At 43.1% G+C, this 21,162-nt stretch overlaps 1 protein-coding gene across 4 annotated transcripts in view; it reads left to right on the top strand.

Moving 5' to 3' along the window:
- LOC135225051 (HIG1 domain family member 1A, mitochondrial-like) overlaps positions 1-21,162 on the top strand; it is a 58,893-nt gene that overhangs the window by 13,275 nt on the left and 24,456 nt on the right. The window contains exon 1 of one of the 4 annotated variants that reach the window (XM_064264338.1): positions 16,112-16,134. The exons of 2 other annotated variants lie outside the window; for them this stretch is intronic. In XM_064264338.1, the coding sequence (XP_064120408.1) occupies positions 16,131-16,134 (4 nt within the window). In that variant the 5' untranslated portion in view covers positions 16,112-16,130. Of the gene's footprint in view, positions 1-16,111; positions 16,135-18,826; positions 18,942-21,162 lie in introns of those variants that run through there. One more of the 4 variants, XM_064264323.1, reaches the window with a different exon arrangement.

Genomic DNA, 21,162 nt, shown 5'->3' with positions numbered 1-21,162 from the left:
TCCAGAGAGAAGAGGTAGGTCCGCCTTTCGTCCCTTTAGGGAAAAGGGCAAATGAAACATTTCTCCTCCAAACACCACCATAGGTGCCAGGCTCCTGGAATTCGTGGAAGCCTGGACACTGATAGACGCAGACGCGTCTTCACTAAAGATCTTAAGGAAGGGATATCGTATCCCTTTCCTGAATACTCCGCCCCTAACGTCTATACCAAGGGAACTATCAGCCAAGTACAAGGATCCTGTGCTGAGGGATACTCTTCGATCAATGGTGGAACAATGTGGGACAAGAGTGCAGTAGAACTAGTACTGGATCAAACTCCCCGGGGGTTTTACAATCGCCTTTTTCTAGTGGCGAAAGCCTCGGGAGGCTGGAGACCAGTACTAGACGTCAGCGCTCTGAACAAATTTGTTCAGAAGGAGAATTCTCCATGGAGACTTCTGCTTCAGTCCTAGCGTCATTACGACAAGGAGATTGGATGGTGTCTCTAGATCTCCAGACGCCTACTTTCACGTCCCGATCCACCCTTCATCGAAGAAGTACCTCCGTTTTCATGACGGGGGGAAGGATCTTTCAGTTCAGTAGCCTTGTGTTTCGGCCTGTCCACAGCTCCTCAGGTCTTCACAAGCCTGATGAGGAATGTGGCGAGATTTCTTCATCTCAAAGGAGTGAATGTCTCGATGTACCTAGACGACTGGCTTATCAGGCCAGATCGAGAGACAGTGTTTTGGAGGACCTAAAGTTAACTCTAGATTTGACCAAGGCGTTGGGATTGCTTGTGAACCTCGAGAAGTCTCAGATGACCCCCAGACAAGACCTAGTCTATCTGGGGATTCGGATGGATTCTCGGGGTTTTCGAGTTTTTCCTTCGCAAGAGAGATCCGAAAAAGGTTTGAGGATAATCTCTCTCTTCTTAGAGAAACAGCAAAACGTCAGTGAGGGAATGGTTGAGCCTTCTGGGGACGCTTTCCTCGCCTGGGAACAATTCTTCCCTCTCGGAAGACTTCATATCCGTCCACTTCAATTCTTCCTCAAGAAGTCTTGGAGCTGGAAAAAACGGACAACTGTCGGACGTTTTCCCCATTCCAGTGGAGGTAAAGGCACACCTACAGTGGTGGTGTTGCTGCTCTGGAAGAGAACAAAGGGGTCTCTCTAAGATCAAAGAACCCAGACCTAGTGTTGTTCTCCGACGCGTCGGAGACGGGTTTGGGGAGCGACATTAGGCTCGGAGGAAGTGTCGGCACCTGGGAAAAACCAGCACAGGTGTCCTGGCACATAAATTGCAAAGAGCTCTTCGCCGTTCACCTGGCTTTGAAGAGCCTAGAACTCTGGTGAGAGACAAGGTAGTACAAGTAAAACGTGGACAACACCACCGCACTTGCCTACATTCGGAAACAGGGAGGGACTCACTCCTCGTTCCTTTACGAACTCACAGGGACCTATTACTTTGGACGTCTCACAGGAACATCTCCCTGCTGACAAGATTCGTACATGGGAGTAAGGAATGTGAGGGCGGACAGGCTCAGCAGGAGGAACCAGGTCCCTTCATACAGAATGGACTCTGCACGAGGAAGTATGTCGCGATCTCTGGTCTCTGTGGGGAACTCCTCACGTGGATCTATTCGCAACATACATTTCAAAAAGGCTCCCAGTGTTTTGCTCGGTCGTGGAAGACCCAAGAGCAATTATGGTTAGACGCCTTCCTGCTAAACTGGTCTCGAGTGGACGTGTACGCTTTTCCCCCATTCAAATCCTGGGGTTAGTATTGAAAAAGTTTGTGGCGTCAAAGAGACGAGGATGACTTTAATAGCCCCCTTTTGGCCGGCCCAGGAATGGTTCACAGGTAGGTGGTAGAGTGGATCGTAGACTTTCCAAGATCCCTACCAGAGGACGGATCTTCTCAAACAACCACACTTCAAGAGGTACCATCAAAACTCCCCGCTCTCGCTCTGACTGCCTTTCGACTATCGAAAGACTTGTCAGAGCGAGAGGCTTTTCTCGCGAAGTGGCAAAGCGCGATCGCGAGAGCTCGCAGAACCTCCACTTCGAAGGTATAACCAGTCGAAGTGGGAGGTCTTTAGAAGGTGGTGTAGAGCCAAGAAGTTGTCCTCCTCCTCTACCTCTATAGCGGAAATTGCGGATTTCTTGCTATTCCTGAGAGTAAAATCGCATCTAGCCGTATCCACAATAAAGGGATACAGGAGTATGCTCTCGGCTGTATTCAGGACAGAGGTTTAGATCTGGCAAATAACAAAGATCTTCACGATCTCATAAGATCTTTTGAGACGTCAAAGTCTAAAGAGCCAGTACCTCCGAACTGGAATTTGGACGTAGTCCTCAAATATCTGTCTTCGGATAGATTTGAACCTCCTCATCAGGCCTCATTTAGAGACGTAACTAGAAAATGCCTATTTCTTTTATCGTTAGCAACGGCAAAAAGAATTAGTGAGTTTACAAGCTCTGCAGGATAAAGTAGGATTCAAGGAAGACTCGGCGATTTGCTCGTTTAAAACTCTGTTTTTTAGCGAAAAACGAGAATCCCACGAATCCCTGGCCTAGGTCCATTCGAAATCAAAGGAATGTCTAGTCTCGTAGGCAGAGAAGCAGAGAGGTCTCTATGCCCTGTTAGAGCTCTGAAGTTCTATCTTCAGAGGAAACGTCAGTTTGGGAGGCTCTAGACAAGGTCTTTGGTGCGCGGTCAAAGACCCACAAGACTGATGTCAAAGAACGCTCTAGCGTTCTTTGTAAGGAACGTCATTACGGACGCTCACAAGGTCTGTCCGGACGAACAATTGCAACTTCTGAGAGTAAAAGCTCATGAAGTACGAGCGGTTGCGACGTCTCTCTCGTTTTATAAGAATATGTCACTTAAAACATATTAGATACGACATATTGGAGATGCAACTCGGTATTTGCATCTCATTACTTGAAAGACGTGCGTGTGACGGTATGAGAATGCTTTCTCTAGGTCCTATCGTATCGGCAGATACGATTCTGGGTACGGGAGCCGACACCAATCCTAGAATGTATATACTGTTCTTCTGTTTGGATATGGTCGAGAATCTCTTCGAACAATGGGAGGATTCAGGCTCGCACGGGCGGCCGTCTATGTTTGTTCATAAGAGAATTCTCGTCATATCCAATTAGTTGAGTAATAATTTTTTTTTTGAAAATTATGTATGTGTGCGTAGTGGTTTTTGAGTTACGGTTTGTTGTGACGAGTTCGGGATAACTCGTAACAATCCTTAGTTCTAACACATGGTTAAGGATCAGGTGGTCGGGATTGGTTGTGTGCTCCTTCATAAGGTGTATTGTCATATAAGTGGATCAGCACCCATTGACAAGTCCTTTTAGGCTCTGCTGAGTAAGTGGGTAAGACCCCATCGGCAGACCCACAAGAACTCTTGGCCATAGATCACATATCTCGCTAAAGTTTCTTGAGGTGATGCAGACTACTGGGCAAACACCCACCAAGTCTACCACCTATCAGGTAGGAACCAAGGTTTTATTTATACCTACAACATATGTTGTTTACCTGTCTATTCCATATAGTAGCTGTCTCTTACCCTCACCGAAGGGTGCCAATCAGCTATGTATATATCTGACAGGTAAGTTGATTGTATGAAAATGATATTGTTATGTTACAATAAAGTTTCATACATACTTACCTGGCAGATATATACAATTAAGGCCCACCCAGCCCTCCCCGCAGGAGACAGGTGGAAGAGAGAAATATGATAGAAAACGGGGATGGTTCCTAGTCCTGCCACCCAGGGCAGGCCGGTAGATCACCTGACCTACCTGTAGCGAGTGGCGCGAAATTTGAATTTCTGTCGGGGACGACGGAGTCTTAGCTATGTATATATCTGCCAGGGTAAGTATGTATGAAACTTTATTGTAACATAACAATATCATTTTGTACATGAACTTCCCTGACAGATATATACTTAGCTATAGTCTCCGACGTTCCCGACAGAATTTCAAATCTCGCGGCAGCAACGCGACAGGTAGGTCAGGTGGTCATTACCTTTACCGCCGCTGGGTGGCGGATGTACGAACCACTCCCGTAAGCTTGTCAGTTTTTTCTCTGTCGCGGGAACGATAACAACTGTTGTCGGTTCCTCTCGATAGTTTTTCGATTCTCGCTTGCCTGGAGTTAATTTGGACTTCTTTTGGTGACGTATTCGCTTTGTTTGGCTTGGCATACGCGATTGTGGACGGTTTGATTTTGAGTTTGATTTTCTTTAACGATGTCTGATCTAGAATCGGTAGTTAAAACTTCGGTGTTGTTTAGGGTTTGCGTGAATGAAGGATGTAAGGTGAGGTTGCCGAAAGCTTCGGTAGACCCCCACACGGTTTTGCATGAAATGCAGGGGGAATGATTGTGCGTTTGCTAACCCTTGTAGTGAATGTAAGGGATTGAATGAAGAAGATTAAGGCTCTCTCTTCTTATGTTAGGAAGTTGGAACGTGATAGAGTGCGTAAGGCTTCCTCTAGAAGTTCTAGCAGATCTAGAATGAGTGAGTTGGATGTGGATCCTAATAGTACTAACGTAGAACTTAGAACCTTCTTCCCAAGTTGGCAGCCCGGCTCCCCGCACCGAAGCCGGAGATTCGCCTTCGGAGGCGGCAGCTCTGAAAGCCAAGAATCGTTCTGTGGATCAGAAGATTCGTCAGTTGGAAGGTAAGGAGAGTGTTAGTGATCAGTGCAGTGTCCCCAGTGTTGTGGAGGGTGCGTCTGACCGGCTCCTTAGTGCCTCTAGGCCTAGACCTCTTCCAGACTCCCAGTTCCAGTGGAGTAGGAAAGTCGAAAGCCGCAGGAGGGCTAGGGAGAGCCCCCACCGGTCAGGCGTCCCCCTCCCCTCGGCAGATCCTGAAGTACGCTCCCAGGCTGCCTCGGATCGCTACAAGAAGGAGCTCCTACGCCAATGCTTCTCCTCTTCGTCGTCTCCCTCTCCGAAGAGAGGTTGGAACTCCCCGGATGCGTCGCGCCCGTTGAAGAGGGCTTGGAAGGCTCCCTGCAGTCCTTTGGCTTCTAGTCCGGAGGTTTTCCCGGAAGAATCGTCGGTGGAGGCGAAGAAACACAAGAAATCCTGTGATCGTTCTTCTTCTCCGCGCTCCGCGCTCGCGCCTGCTTCCGAGGAAGAATTAGAAGATTCTCCTACGAGAGTACTCGCGGGACTTCAAGCTCAGATCACGGCGCTAGCAAGACTCTCTAGCAGTTAGATCACGTAGGAAGAAAGGACGTTTCTCTTCCCGATCAAGAGATCTAGGCGCCGCTCTTCAGAGGATCGTTCTCCTTCATATGGGAGGTTTCGTATGAAGGTGGGGGCTCGCGTGAGGCGCCCTCACTCGCGTGAGCGCCCTCGCTCGCCTGGCTCTCTTTCAATTTCAAGGCGCCAAACATCGTAGGACGCTCTATGGAGAAAGAAGTTTTTCTCCAGATTGGATTCCCGCTTCCGGTAAGCGCACTGACACCTGCTCATCACGCGATTTCTTCAACTCCCTCGCGTGAGACTTCTCCTCAGCAGCCTCAAGATTATAGAAGGCGCCCTTATACAAGTAGGTCGTTCTTCTTCCAGATGTCTCTCCTCGAGTATCGGATCGTGACTTCTCTCCTGACAGGCATCTAGAGTCTGGTAGGAGTCGTGTGCATGATAGACGCCTACTGTTAGCCGCTCCCCGCAAGGTAGGCGCCAAGAGCCTACTGCACATAGCTCTCCTAGTAGCGCTCGTCTCTTTTAAGGCGTCATACTCCTGATTATTCTCCTAAGGGCAGACAACAAGAGTCTTTCAAGCGCCCTTCTCCGTGTAGGCGCTCTCCCGCTTCTAGGCGCACTTCTCCTGACCGTTTGTCTCTTGGTAGGCACCAGGAATCCCGGAAGCGCCCTTCTCCAAGTAGGCGCTCGTTAGTTTTGAAGCGCCCTTCTCCTGAATGTTACCCTCTTGTTAGACGTCAAGAGTCTCGCAAGCAGCCTTCTCCTAGTAGGCGCATTTCGCCTTCCAGTCGAACTTCCGTTGATCGTACGCAACTGGACAGGTATGGAGAGCCGCGCAGCGCTCTGCTCTCGATAGGCGCTCTTCTCCTGGCAGCGCTCGCCCCAGGATAGGTGCATAGAGTATAGTAGGCGCTCGCCTCCTCGTAAGCGCCCTGCGGATGTTTCCGAGAATTCTCGGAGTAGGAGCCCTACATCTCCTTCGGCTGAGATTCCGTATACCTCGAAGAGGGAGTCTCATCGTATACTTCCCAGATCTTCTCATCGTTCTCCAGTGGATGTGAACTCTTCTAAGAGAGGGCGTTCTCCAACCTCTCGCTCAACTCCTGCTAGGATCCCTTCGTCACCTAAGGATCTTCCGCGCTCGCTCGACAAGACGTCCTAGAAGGGTTCGGATGAGGAACCGAACACTTCTGTTGCTGTCTCTTCTTACAAGAAGCTTACAGAGCTACTTTTACAAGTTTTTGGGGATTCCCTTACGCCTACGGCTCCTCCTTCTCCTCACTCGCTTTTTTCAACGGCGAAGACAGCGAAGAGTTCTTCTTGTGTGAGGATGAGCCAACTCTTTCTATGAAGAAGGCACTGAGGAGTTTTGGTTCCTGGATGGCTTCCAAAGAAGAAGCGGGGAAAACGATGTTCGCTTTTCCTCCGTCGAAGTTATCAGGACGCGCTGGTGGTTTCTGGTACGAAACAGGAGAGCCCTTAGGATTGGGTCTACCGTCTTCGGCTGATTCGGATTTTTCGGCACTGGTAGATTCGACAAGGAGAACTGCCCTTAACTCTGCTAAGACGACTTGGGCAATGAACGAATTGGATCATTTGCTCAAAGGTATGTTTAGAGTGCTAGAAGTATTTAACTTCTTGATTGGTCGTTGGGAGTCCTAGCCAAGAAAATTGAAGTGCCAGAGTCAATTTCACCAGATGATCTTATGTGTGTTTTGTCTTGTATGGACAAGTCAGTAAGAGACGGAGCGAGTGAAATCGCCTCCCTTTATGGGGCCGGCATCGTGAAGAAGAGGTCGGTTTACTGTTCCTTCTTAACGAAGTCGGTCTCCCATGCTCAGAGGTCTTCTTTGCTGTTTGCTCCTCTGTCTACTCAGTTGTTCCCGAAACATCGAGTGCAGGACATTTCGAGGTCACTTTCGGCAAAGCCACCCAGGACCTTTTGGCACAGTCGGCAAGAAAACCTCGCCCTTCCTTCCCTACCAAGGCTAAGAAGGAAAGGCAAGTGTTCGAGACCCCTTTCGAGGGGCATCTTCATCAAGAACCTCTACGTTTAGAGGTCGTAGACCTTCAAGAAGGGGTAAGACTTTTCGCCAAGTCTGTTAAAGCCCCCAAATAACTTGCAAGTCCTTCAAACAACGGTGGGCGCCAGACTCTTAGAGTTTGCAGAAGTCTGGGCCCAAAAAGGGGCGGATCCTTGGACCCTTTCTATTTTGAGGAGAGGTTACCTCATCCCTTTCGTCGAAAGACCTCCCTTGACGACCATCCCAAGGGAACTGACGGCCAGGTACAGAGACCCCATCATGAATCAAGCTCTCCATCTAGCAGTAGATCAGATGCTGGAGAAGGGGGCTATCGAACTAGTGACAGACCATCAATTCATCGGGCTTCTACAACCGCCTTTTCCTAGTTCCGAAGTCCTCAGGGGGATGGAGACCGGTGTTGGATGTAAGCGCCCTGAACTTCTTCGTAGAAAAGAAAGTTCAGTTCACGGATGGAACGCCTTCATCAGTGCTGGCAGCGCTTCGTCCAGGGACTGGATGGTTTCCTTGGATTTTCAGGACGCTTACTTCCACGTACGATCCATCCTTCCTCGAGGAAGTTTCTCAGATTCATGATGGGGGGGAAAATTTTTCAGTTCAGGGCTCTGTGTTTCGGCCTCGACGGCACCGCCCTCAAGTGTTCACGGGGATTTTGAGGAATGTGGCTCAATGGCTTCATTTGAAAGGGGTGAGGATATCCATGTACCTCGACGATTGGCTAATAAGGGCCAATTCAGAAGATCGTTGTTTGAAGGACTTACAAGTAACTTTAGAATTGACGAAGGCTTTGGGACTTCTCGTCAATTTCAAGAAGTCATCACTAATTCCCGAGCAGAGTGTGTGTATCTCGGGATACAGATGACTCTCTGAGTTTTCGGGCTTTTCCCTCGCAGGAAAGGATAGCCCGAGGATTCGAGAGAGTAACAACCTTCTTAGGGAAAGAAGTATGCACAGTGAGAGTGGGATGAGTCTGCTGGGGACACTCTCCTCTCTGGAGCAATTCGTTTTCCCTAGGAAGGTTGCACCTGAGACCGCTCCAATTCTTTCTTCATCGGAATTGGAGTCGTCGTTCTCAGGATTTGACGTTCTCCCTGTCGTTATCCCAGGACATCAAGAAACATCTCTTATGGTGGACAGATCCCAACCTCTTTGCGAAGGGACTGTCTCTTCAATCACAGACCCCCAACCTGGTGTTGTTCTCCGACGCGTCGGACATGGGGTGGGGTGCAACTCTGGGAACCAACGAAGTGTCAGGTACCTGGGTGGGGGACCAGGTAGCCTGGCACATCAACAGAAAGGAGTTGATGGCTGTGTGGTTGGCTCTGAAGGCTTTCGAGCCCAAAGTCAGAAGATCGGTAGTGCAGGTCAACGCGGACAACACTACAGCTCTGGCATACATCAGGAAACAGGGGGGGACGCATTCCTTCTCCCTGTACGAGACAGCAAGAGACCTTCTTCTGTGGGCAGAAGAAAGAGGAATCAAGCTTCTCACCAGGTTCGTGCAGGGAGAAAGGAATGTAAGAGCAGATCTCCTCAGCAGGAAAGATCAGGTCCTTCCCACAGAGTGGACCCTTCATCTGGATGTATGCCAGAGCCTGTGGAAGTTATGGGGCAGGCCACACATAGACCTCTTTGCCACGTCAAAGAACAAGAGGCTGGATCCTTACTGCTCTCCGATATCGGATCCAGAGGCAGTAGCAATAGATGCTCTTCTTCTAGACTGGAACGGACTCGACGTCTACGCGTTTTCCCCCCTTCAAGATCCTGGGGCTAACTATCAAGAAGTTCGTAGAGTCCGATTCAACGAGAATGACCTTAATCGCTCCCTTTTGGCCGGCCCAAGAATGGTTCACAGAGGTACTGGAATGGTTGGTGGACCTTCCAAGATCGCTCCCGCTAAGGAGCGATCTACTCAGACAACCCCACTTCGACAGGTACCACAAAATCTCCTCGCTCTCAGTCTGACTGGTTTCAGACTGTCCAAAGTTTGGTCAGAGCGAAAGGCTTTTCAGCAGCAGCTGCTAAAGCAATCGCAAGAGCGAGGAGACCTTCCACCTTGCGTGTATACCAGTCAAAGTGGGATGTCTTCAGACGTTGGTGCAAGAGGAAGAACATTTCCTCTTCCAGTACCTCTGTGACCCAAATTGCGGATTTCCTTATTTTCCTCAAAGAAGAATGTCATCTGGTTGTGTCAACTATTAAGGGATACCGCAGTATGTTGGCGGCGGTATTTCGGCATAGAGGCTTAAATATATCCGATGATAAGGACCTGCATGATCTTATTAGATCATTTGAAACCATTAAGCGTCCTCATGTAGTACGAACTGGAATCTAGACGTAGTCCTACAATTCCTTGGATCGTCTAGATTCGAACCTCCTGGCCTAGCCTCTTTCAAGGACTTGACGAAGAAGGCTATCTTCCTTTTGGCCCTAGCTACAGCTAAAAGAGTGAGTGAGCTCCAAGCTATTGAGGGCAATGTAGGGTTTAAGGAAGATTCTATGGTGTGTTCGTTTCTTCCAAGTTTCCTTGCAAAGAATGAAAACCCATCACGCCCTTGGCCCAGGAGCTTTGAAGTTCGTAGTTTATCTTTTCTAGTAAGGGGAGGGGAAGAGCCTGAAAGAACTCTTTGCCCTATGAGAATTATGAAGTATTTTCCTTAAGAGGAAGGAACAACGTTAAGGCTAATCAAGATGTACTTTGGTGCTCCGTAAAGGACCCCACTCGGCCCATGTCGAAGAATGCTCTTCCTTTTTCTGAGAAGCCTTATTACAGAGGCACATGTTGCCTGTAAGGAAGATCAGTTTAGACTACTGAAAGTGAAAGCTCACGAGGTGAGAGCCATCGCAACTTCGCTTGCATTCAGAAAAAATATGTCTGTGCGGAACTTGATGGAGGCGACTTTTTGGAGATGCCAATCGGTTTTTCGCAAACCACTACCTACGTGATGTAAAAATCACATATGATAAATGCTTCGCCTTGGGTCCTTTCGTATCGGCGGATTCGGTGCTGGGGCAGGGAGCTGAAACTTATCCTGTGTAAATTTTTTTTTATGTTACCCTATATTTTATATTGTTGTTTTTTGGTTGTCTGAAAGAGGTTGCAGGAGGCACCTCTTTTTGTCGTAATATTAACCCTTTGTATTTTGGTTAGGTGGTCTGGTGGGTTTTGGCTCCTTGCAGAGGTAGTGGTAAGGATCTGTTAGGTAAGCGGACAAGGTCCCTCTAACAGCATCCGACTTGGATTCTACCACAATAGGGGATCACATATCCCAGTGGTAGATCCGAGAGTCTTTCAGCATCAGTCACGTCCTAGCTGTAGCTCTCCAGGCAATGCAGACTCAGAGATAGTATCTATGAAGTCTTCATCCTGAAAAGGTGAGAACCAAGGTTTTATATCCTACAACATTAGTTGTTTCCCGTCTTACCTGTATTATTGAGCTGTCTCTTTACCCTCCACGCAAGGGTGCCAATCAGCTAAGTATATATCTGTCAGGGAAGTTCATGTACAAAAATGATATTGTTAAACTACAATAAAGTTTTTGTACATACTTACCTGGCAGATATATACGATTAATGGCCCACCCAGCCTCCCCTCAGGAGACAGGTGGAAGAGAAAAATCTGACAAGCTTACGGGAGTGGTTCGTACATCCGCCACCCAGCGGCGGGTAAGGTAGACCACCTGACCTACCTGTCGCGTGTGCCGCGAGATTTGAAATTCTGTCGGAACGTCGGAGACTAGCTAAGTATATATGCCAGGTAAGTATGTACAAAACTTTATTGTAGTTTAACAATATCATTTTTTTCTGGCTAAATTTCTCTTGTTTTGGTATTGTACTTGTTTTCTGCTTTTGCATTATGTCAGCTACTACAAGCAAAGATAAAAGCAATAGGTTGTATAGGAAAAGTTTGTGAAAGCAGATTATTTCAGTTTTGCCATTAACTATGTAGCCAATGTTAGCCTAGCTGAAGCATGAGTGTGGTTTTCTTGTCAAGATAAAGTGTGATCTGACGAGATGTTAGATTTTTGTGTAGCATCAAAAATACTAGAGATGATACTGTATTTCAAGCTGTGAAGCACCTTAGAGCTGATTAAAGATTTACATATGATGTAGCCTGAGTTGCCTCTAATAGGTCAGGTACTTTGCCTAATTGTGAAGCGACTTCATTACAGTAGTATTTTGTTCATAGTGCTACATTCCAATTGCTGCAAGAGTAATGTTTTTGCAGGCATATGGTGAATTATAAAGCTTTGACATGGTAATAGCTTGCCACTACCATCAGACACACCTCCAGAAAATACATTAACGAGATCTTACTGCTTAGTGCAGTTCATATGGCAGTTCCCTATAGCCCATTTGTTAATGAAACTTCAATCTTTTTCAAAATATCTTAAAGCTTAATGATGTTGTTGTTTCACCAATTAAATATCGAGGCATAAAGTGCAAATTTACCAATCAGTGTGTCATGGGCAATATTTTACCCTACTATATAGATAGACCTATGTATGTACTTGTGTATAGTATACATATGTAGATATGTGTTATCGTATAGTGTCACTGTTTTGTCGCCTCTGTTTACATTCGTCCCTCTATTTTTTGTAGGCGATGTTTTATAAGGCATACAGGTTGAATAATCAACATAGACCACAATACAATAGGCTCATCTATTCCATTTTTACAATACTTTTGGCTATGGTACCATGGCCTAAATACCATAGGTTTAGGCTATCATGCCAAAAATACCTGGCCTAATGGCTTCATAACCAACCTTTAGGACGTAGGTGGTGGATATATCAATCTGTAATATATTTTACATTCTACACCTCTGTAACCATTTAGTACATTTAATGATGGTATTGATAACAGTTAGATGTTAATGGTGAAGAGGCAGTTTTCATATGATGTGAGACTTTTATCCTCTCCTAGATAGCCCTACTCCTAGGCTAATTAGAAGAATATCTTTTTGCTTTTCTCAACTCAGTTGTAGTTACCGGAACAGTTGTGTATAATCATTTTAAGTAGCCTTGCTCACATTAGTAGTAGTAGTAGTTTTTTTTTTTTTTTTTTTTTTTTTTTTTTTTTTTTGTTTTTTTTTTTTTTTTTTTTTTTTTTTTTTTTTTTTTTTTACAATGGCTCATCAGTCTACCTTACCCCCCAAGTGTTTAAGGCTATTACCAAAAATACCTCGAATCTGGATATTAGATTCTATAGACTTTTATTTTTTTGCATATCAGTTCCTTGTATAATTTCCCAAACTACATACTCTCAAGTTTTGCTTCAGTAGTGTTCTGGCTCACATACTAAGTGGTGATTTTACACATGTTACCTTAACTGATGTTTTGAACTCCCTGTTCAGAAGGCTTTGTGGTTCATCAGTAGGCCATGTTCAGAAGTGCATGGCATAGCATCAAGTCAGACCTTTGTTAGTGATTGTTTTCTGAGAAAGATACTTTATACCTTTTTTTTATTTCTTTTACCCTTTTCATCTTCTTGATACCCTTCTCTCTACACTCTTCAGATAGAGAAGTTCACAGTTTAGAAAAATAGATTGGACAGTTGTTCTGCTACATGGCATTCGAGCCATGCACTTTTCCTGCCTCAAATTTATTCATGTGCCTCCCTTTTCTATGAGTCTTTCAGTTTGCTCCTGGTGCAGTCTTTCAGAAGGGCAAAAAAGTTTCTGTCGACATGTAGGACACACTACCACTTCTTGTACACCTTTAGTCAAAGTTAAGTACATTCTCCTGTGAGTCAAAATTTTAGCAGTATGGAGTCAGCTCCTTTGATATAAGAGTAGGCCTCTCATGTTTAGACGACTGGATTGTTCTTACCAGAGGGATTTTTATGAAGACCTTGGGAGTAAAGAACTGTTTTTTATGTCTAACCTCAGGAAGGGTATCTTTGTTTTAAGTTACCTATGCGTTTCTGACCCAGTCAGTTGCTTATCTAGGGGTGTAAATGAGCTCTCTTGTTTGGGGTTTTCTAATAGTAGATAGATAGATTGCCAATTTTCTGCCACTTTTAAGATCTGTATGGTTTGAACTGTAGTCCAAGCTATACAGATCTCAAAAGGGGTAGAAAATTGGTAGAACCTTTATTCTGTGTCCTAAGTTGTCTCAAGCAGTTTGGTAGGCCATTCAGAGAAACTTTCAATGTTGGGGAGTTAGAAGGTGAATTTCCAGTAGCTCTTGGCACTTGAAGATGGTCTTCTTATGCAAGTCTTGATTCTTACATAAGATGACAAGGAGAGACAGTTCAAGAGAGTTGTTCAGCCTAGCAACGAAACACTTTTCTTGTAGACAGAGTCCTGGAAGGCCATTTCATTACCATGTTTTGCCCTTTAAAAACCTTTGTTATTGAAGACCAGCTCAGCGGGAAAAGGCAAGGTCTCCAGTCATATAGCCCCCTTTTCCTCAGGTTTGCCAGAAACTGTGGAACCTTTGGGGAGACCCAAACACCCATTCTCAACTTCCCTGAACGCTACTCTTAACAGTTTACTGCCCTTCATGTCAAGATCCTCAGGCATGGGCAGTTGATGCTATTGTTGCCTTCCTTCAAGTTCGGTCTGTTCTAAACCCCTATGCTTTTCCTGTTTGCAGTTTGAGGAAATACTCGACAAGTTGTGAGCTTTGTAGATCACAATGATGATTTTCTTAGCTTATTCATGGCCCCAAAGTGTTGGTTCCCGTAACTTACTTTCTTGACAGTAGATGTTCCTCGACTTCTTACGTTCAGGATAGATTTTGTCTGCCAGTCTTTCGAGTAGATTCCTTCTAACATCCACATGCTTCATCTACCCACATGGAGAGTGCCATTGGTCAGTTATGAGCTAAGGGTTTTTTTTTTTTTAAATGACCAAGGGGGCAGTACTTAATTCTAGGAGGCGCTCCTTTATTAGACTTGTATATCAATAATAGCGTTTTTTTTTTTTTTTTATCTGGTACTTGTCCAGAGTGATATCCAGCACCTGTTCAACTAGAGATGAGATCCTGTTTGAAGTTTCTACCAGTATCTCAGGGTACTCTAAGCAGTTTTCTGTCATGGCGATCTGGGATACCACTTTACATGGCTTTTCAGTTCTACCTTAAGCTGAATGGAATTTTGAGAGCATACAGTACACATTGGTGTACGTATAGGAGCATTCCTTCATATATGAAGTGAGTGTCTAGTTTTAGACTGTCGGTTATGGGCTTTTGATTCAGGCACAGAAGTCACTAGTACTCCACGAGGTAGTCCTTTTTTTTTTTTTTTCCAGTAAGAATCCTCTGGCAAGTCTCTCTCTCTCTCTCTCTCTCTCTCTCTCTCTCTCTCTCTCTCTCTCTCTCTCTCTCTCCAAATGTAAAGAACTTCAGGTTTGTATGTTAGGAAAATACAGATAGCACTTAAAATTTGCAGCTCGCTCTCTCTCTACCCACGTCAAATTCAAAGCATGCGCAGAGTGAATGCAGTGGACAAAACAAAAAAAGTGTCCTGGATTTTCTTGCATGGTTGATGTCCACCAAAGGAAGATCCCTAGCATTGTCAGGTTGTCAATGCTAGGTATGTTAATGCAATGTCATTTCCTGCCCAAAGGCGGTTGTTGTTATTTTGCATTAAGACTCCCACCAGCCCAGAAAATATTTTATCGGTATGTTATTCTAACCCTGGCAATCACTTCCAAATTTTTTCCATATTTAATATTGTTTTTTTTTTTTTTCTAGATTCAGGGTAAAGAAATTATGAACCGTTATACTTCTAGACTGTTTTCTTAAGACAATTAGGACGTTGTCACATCACCTAAATAGAAATACACAAAAGGGCATTTTGTGCATCAATCTTAGAGGCCATTTTGCATATCAATCTTTACACAACACCAAAATTTTCATTACTTGTGTGACCTTCACTTTGACACAAATTTCAACCTCCATTTTCCTGAGGCTGAATACTAAACAAATCCCTTATCCTCATGTACCTTCTCTTGTTCTCCAAATTGTTATACACTAATAGCTTCTTTTCCCCCCTGTTACTGCGTCCCCAACTCTGTGTCAATGGCTCATTTCTGGGATTAAGAATCTTGCTGCATTGCATCCATGAAGCAGTTGACGAGGATTTGTCTTACCTCTACTGTGATCTTTACAAAGTTCTTTTCCACTGTTATTTGAGTGTTATGTAAAAAAGATTAATAATGCATTTTCTTACAAATTTAACCTGCATTATTATCTTGAGAACCAAAAATTAGTATGCGTAATACTGAATTGTGTGCATTGACACAAATCATCTTTGTGAATTAGTTTAGAAATGGCAATAATCTTGTAGATTGGCACGTTTTGTGCTATATTTTCATCGTTTTTCTTTCGCCTAGTATGTATTAGATGCAATCACTATACGTAGTTTGTAGTACGTTTGTACTATTAAACTTCTTTTGTATTTTTACATGTTGAAGATACTATTATTGCTTGTGCGAACACTTGCAAGAAATGTTATTATCTGTTGCCTACAACAGATAATGGCAGTAATCTTCATCTATACAATTGCATGCGAATGCAATGGTGAATGACTCAACCACTTGTCCTTCACCGATGCGCCCGTCAATGGCACTGCTCTGTTCGTCGTGCGTCTGCCGCGTCATTTAAGCTTCAGCGACGCTCGGTGGAGCTGACGTCTTTTTAACTAGTGAAATCAGATCGCTCATTCTGGGTATGTTCTTGCGGACGTTTTCCATTTAACCTGAAAGTTAATTTTGTTTGGATATGTCATAACATAATGACTGGATTTGTATCACGGTGACTTGTAAACAGATGATCGGTGCTCAGATGAAGCTACGATTATAAATTTGTAACATGAAAATGTGGAATGGAGTTGCCGACTTAACCTCACGCATTGATACGTGATAAATATGCGTATGTATTTATGCGCTTACTACTACTCACTAATATGTAGTGCGTCTCTGTTTGTTCGAGTCCAGAGGCCACACCAAGCTTCATAAAACCTTAACATTACCTATAATCTGTATTTTGTGGTTAATGCCTAAATTTTCTTTCGACGTGTAAGAAGGGTAACTTATCTCTGACCAGCCCAGGTCCTTTTGGGGCATCTCAAGGAGTGAACTTAATGTGAAAGAACAGTTTCCCTAATTTATCTACTGTACTGTTCTCAAAAATTGTTATGCAGGAAATATTCTTTGGTAGTTTAAGGACACGATTTACTGTGATTTCTCTCCATTGCTCATCTGCCTCGGGAAGAGTAAACATGGAAATGCCCAGTCATTCTCTCTCTCTCTCTCTCTCTCTCTCTCTCTCTCTCTCTCTCTCTCTCTCTCTCTCTCTCTCTGATGTTGATATAACATGATGCCTTCATGAGATACCGAAAATCCACAAAATTTGATTGTGTATCTCTTAATAGCTGTCGTAAGAGGACTACCCTTCCCGGAAGCGCACTAGAAAGTTTTATTGATGTGTAGAGGGTTGCTATTTTTACCTTGATGGCAGCCAGACATGATGGCCTTCGACTCAAGTCACACGCACGATAAATGCGTGTTCTTTACACAACTATGTGAGTGATGAAGGAGTAGGACCAAAGGGCCTCTGGGATGATCATTTTCACACAGGTAATCAGTTTACTTGGTCTAGTCTATTTGAATGTTGATAAGATAGGCATTTTTTCACTAAATAACGATAAGATATGTGCTTAAATAATGACAACAGTAAAGATTTGGCATATCGCGATTCGTAGGAGGAGAATTGTAAAATATTAACGCTATAGCCTTCTCTTGGTTAAACAGAAGCTTGAAGTCGTCGAAAACAATGACGTAGTAAGTTTTCTTCAGACCATTTGCATTATATAATGCCAAACAGTGTCCACCTGGCAACGTGCCTTCACTTACTGAACCCCAGTCTCACTGACCTTAGCCAACATGCGTGATGGTGATCCAGCAGCATTCTTCTCTCTCTCTCTCTCTCTCTCTCTCTCTCTCTCTCTCTCTCTCTCTCCAGTCATGAGCTTGGGACCCAAACTGTGATGTATCCTGTTAAACAGGATACGTCTCAAGTATAAAAGACACCTACGTGTTTTAATAAAATCATATATAATATATAGTGTATATATATATATATATATATATATATATATATATATATATATATATATATATATATATATATATAGATAGATAGATGATAGATAGATAGAATTTAAATATCGATGTTGGTGTTATATAATGATGTGATATATTTTGTTCTTTTTTGCGGCAGATGGATAAAGGTGAGGTTTTATTTCCATCTTAGTATTTATGTATTTACTACCGTATTGCTTCGATTCTGTAGAAGTTTGCCTTAGCAATGTCATCAAGCAATTATTTACTAACCTTTCTAATTTCCGAATGGTACTCTGGCATTCCTTTATTCGATTTTCTCTTCGACACATTAATGCATAGCTATTATTATTTGGTTTTTTCTCACCTCGTTGTAGTAGTATTTCGTCTGGGTAAAATTTGGAGATTCGATTTCTGGTTGTAACATTGTCATCGAAGTTTTGTGTTTATACTGTGATTTCCTGGTAACGCAAGCGTAACTGGTATACCTCAGCCACTACTAGTTTGCATAATAGATTTTGAGCCACAATGGCATGACCTATTGAGCTTATTGTTAAGTTCGTTTTCTACTATTCTTCTTCCTCATTATTGTTATCATTTTGTTTAGTGCTTCTGCTGTAACCCTTAGATTTGCATGCTATGTATAGATGTAAGTTTTGTTTTCGTGTCATAGTTATTTACCTTCATATTTTGTTATCTTGACCGTGGATTTCCCCGAATGTCGAAGGCCATCAAGAAATGGTTGTATTGATTTAAAGGACGACGTTATCTTATCTGAAAAACGAATGAGAAATTATTGTCTTTGAGCTCGTTATGGCCTGTGTGCCCCATATACACTTTGTTTCTTCTTCGGCGGCTAGTTTTTTCCTTGAAAATAGTGTTCCATGCGACGGGCAGTCTAGTAGTTATTATTTGGCGTCAGCACTGCCTCAAAGTTTCGAATAGGCCTCAGGTTTCAGCTGTAAATATGTATGGAATAAGACTTCTCGTGGGACTATGTGTAGAATCCTTTGTTTTGGATGTAATATGTTATTCCATGCCTGTCCTTTGAAATTGTTGCAATGTTTTCATTCAGTGTTTTCTGGGTGGCTCAGCTGTTATCACACTTCGAATCAAAGCAGAATTAGCAACTGGCAAAAGTTTTTACAATCAGTGCACAGTTTTGTTAATAACGTGAATATCATTGCGGCTTTAATTGTGATTATAGTTGTTTTAGCTGTTTTCATCATCATTATCTCTTAATATTATCGTGTCTGGAGGTATAATGAGCACCTATTCGAAGTCGTACTGCTGCCAAATCACATGAACTCCTCCTTATGCAGTAAAATTTCCACAGCATTAACTGCCTCTCAAGCCCCTTACACACTATGCATCATGATGCTCGCAGTGTTAGATGGATGCGTTGAAAAAAGACTTAAACACGAAGCCGCATCACCAACGTGTTGATGGGGCAGACACAGAACCATTTCATTACGCAATACGCAGCTCAGTGATGCACCAACGTTCAGAGTCGGAGGATGTCCGCTCACCACCACCCACCAAACCCCTTTAGTGGACAAGGACTAACACTACATTTTATTGAATTACTGATGGAACATCAAATGCAAGCATTACAAGGTGAGAAACATCAGGAGTGCAAGCTTGGAAACCATGGAGTCAGAGTTATCGAGTTTTGTAAACTGTCTTTGCGGAATGAAGACATACTACCTAAAAAAGCTGCACACCCTGAAGACACAATTCTACAGGGAAATGTCTGTAATCAAAGCATCACAGAAGTCTGGAGCTCCGAAGTTATCGTGTTCTGATGAGCTGCGTTTCCTGTAATAAAAAAAATATTTGTGTACTTTGTACCTATATTTGAACCTTACTTTCAAATAATCCTCCCCAAGGATATTATAGATGGCTTCATAGGTTTCGGGGATGATTAGACCGAGGCTCTGTTTTGAAATCCTAGTTGATTATTGGAGGCTTGCATACGATCCTCCAGCTGCAAGAACGAGCTCCTGGTGATATGGTGTCTCGAAAGCTGGTGTCCTGCTTACAAATAGAGAGTTCAATTTTTTTCCAACAATTTATAAAATGCAAGGATTGGCATCCTTGTGTAATTTTCAAAGTCTGTTGGATTTTCGGCTTGTAGCTCCAAAAATATTTCATAGAAGCTTCCCTTCAGAGGTCGCCAAGAAAGCGATTGCTTACACCACAAGATTCTACGTTTCTTCCTCAAAAGTTTCTTTTTTGCAGCACACAGCAACTACACGCCACAGTAGAGTCTCCTGGCAAAATACATCATTGGCAGACATCCTGCTGTTGAAAGCTGAACTGCGAGAACAAGTGAGCAGTGTTGCAGTACAGTTTGGCCGCTATTAATTTTTTTCAACACCACTATTGCATCACGTAGCTGATACATGATGGCATATAGTGTACCATGCTTTACACTTGAATAGAAAACTAATAAGTAGCTCCCTGAACTCCATACACAAAATGTCAGTATCCCCATGTTGCTTGCACTCTCACACTTAATAGATACATATTAAGATTTAAGGGTTTTCCTTCCCAATACCTCCTTTGTAGCATATTACCAATCCTTTTTCTGTCTGCCTTCTTCCTTCCTCTGAACTTGTGAATTATGTACACTTTTCACTGTCATATTGTCTATTATTTACAAACTACTAAACCATCTCAGTTACAGGTAACCTGATTTGTTCATTGTCCTATATTAATTTTATTTACCACTTCTGTATGTATTTCAGAATTTCTCACCATTTCAGGTCTTCTTGTGTTACATATATCCAATCAGTTCATCTCACAGCTTCAACTTTTTTTTTTTCAAATAGGATTCAACATCCACACTTAACTTCCATAAAGGAGAGTTGGCTCTACAAATCTTGATACTTTCTTCAGCTTCCATAAACATTTTAAGGTTTTCAGATCTTTCACACATACATTGTGTTACATTCCTTGCTTCACCTGTTTTGTAACTTACCTCATCTACCTCATCTCTTATTTTACCGTCATCCACTATGTTAACACCTACTATGAGATTCAGGGCCTCTGTAACACGGTTTTTCGCAATAACTTCTTATCTATGCATATCATAAATATAACGCTTATTCAGAATACACATTATATCTACACATAAATTTTGACTGTATTCTGCATTATGTCGGTTGAAAAATTTTGGTACTTATAATGTAAAAGTGACTTTTTTTTGAAGACAGCATTTCTTCCCTCTTTCTCGATGGATGATTGGCTATACGTAACGAAGGCTATACCTCTCGCAACTATGATATACAAATTAAATACAAGCAAAGCAGTACACGTTTATGAACTCTGAAACCTCTCCACTGATAATTGTCATAATGAACAAACCAATAAAATATGTTAATAAATACAAAAACACTTCTATTATTAGTCTAACTCCCAAAATAAGTGTCCTAAGAAATTACAGTCTACTTTATATATAAGTCACAATCAGATTGACAAGATGTAGGGAATAGTTTGGTAATTTTCAAAAAACATAGACAAGCTTGATTTGATAACTGCTATATCCAGTGTCAAGTAATTTTTATTTATTGGCTATCTACCTATTTACTGAAAAAAAAAAATAGCCAGTACCGTATTTTGGCTTTAAACCTTTACCAATAATTATCGTCAGGATGATGACTTCATGAGGCTCCACCCACTTTGGCCACGTTATAATTCAGGATAACACTGAAGGCTATCATGGGCATTGTTGGATTAGAAAATTTAACTTCTGGCTATAAAAACTCATTTCTCGAATTCTCGAGTAGTTTTAAGAAGTGCTAAATGATCCTCAAGGATCCCAGCAGTTGGCCTA

This window comes from Macrobrachium nipponense, chromosome 20 (genome assembly GCF_015104395.2).
Source record: "Macrobrachium nipponense isolate FS-2020 chromosome 20, ASM1510439v2, whole genome shotgun sequence".
NCBI classification, from domain to species: Eukaryota; Metazoa; Arthropoda; class Malacostraca; order Decapoda; family Palaemonidae; genus Macrobrachium; species Macrobrachium nipponense.
This window is presented reverse-complemented; position numbering and strand designations above follow the sequence as displayed.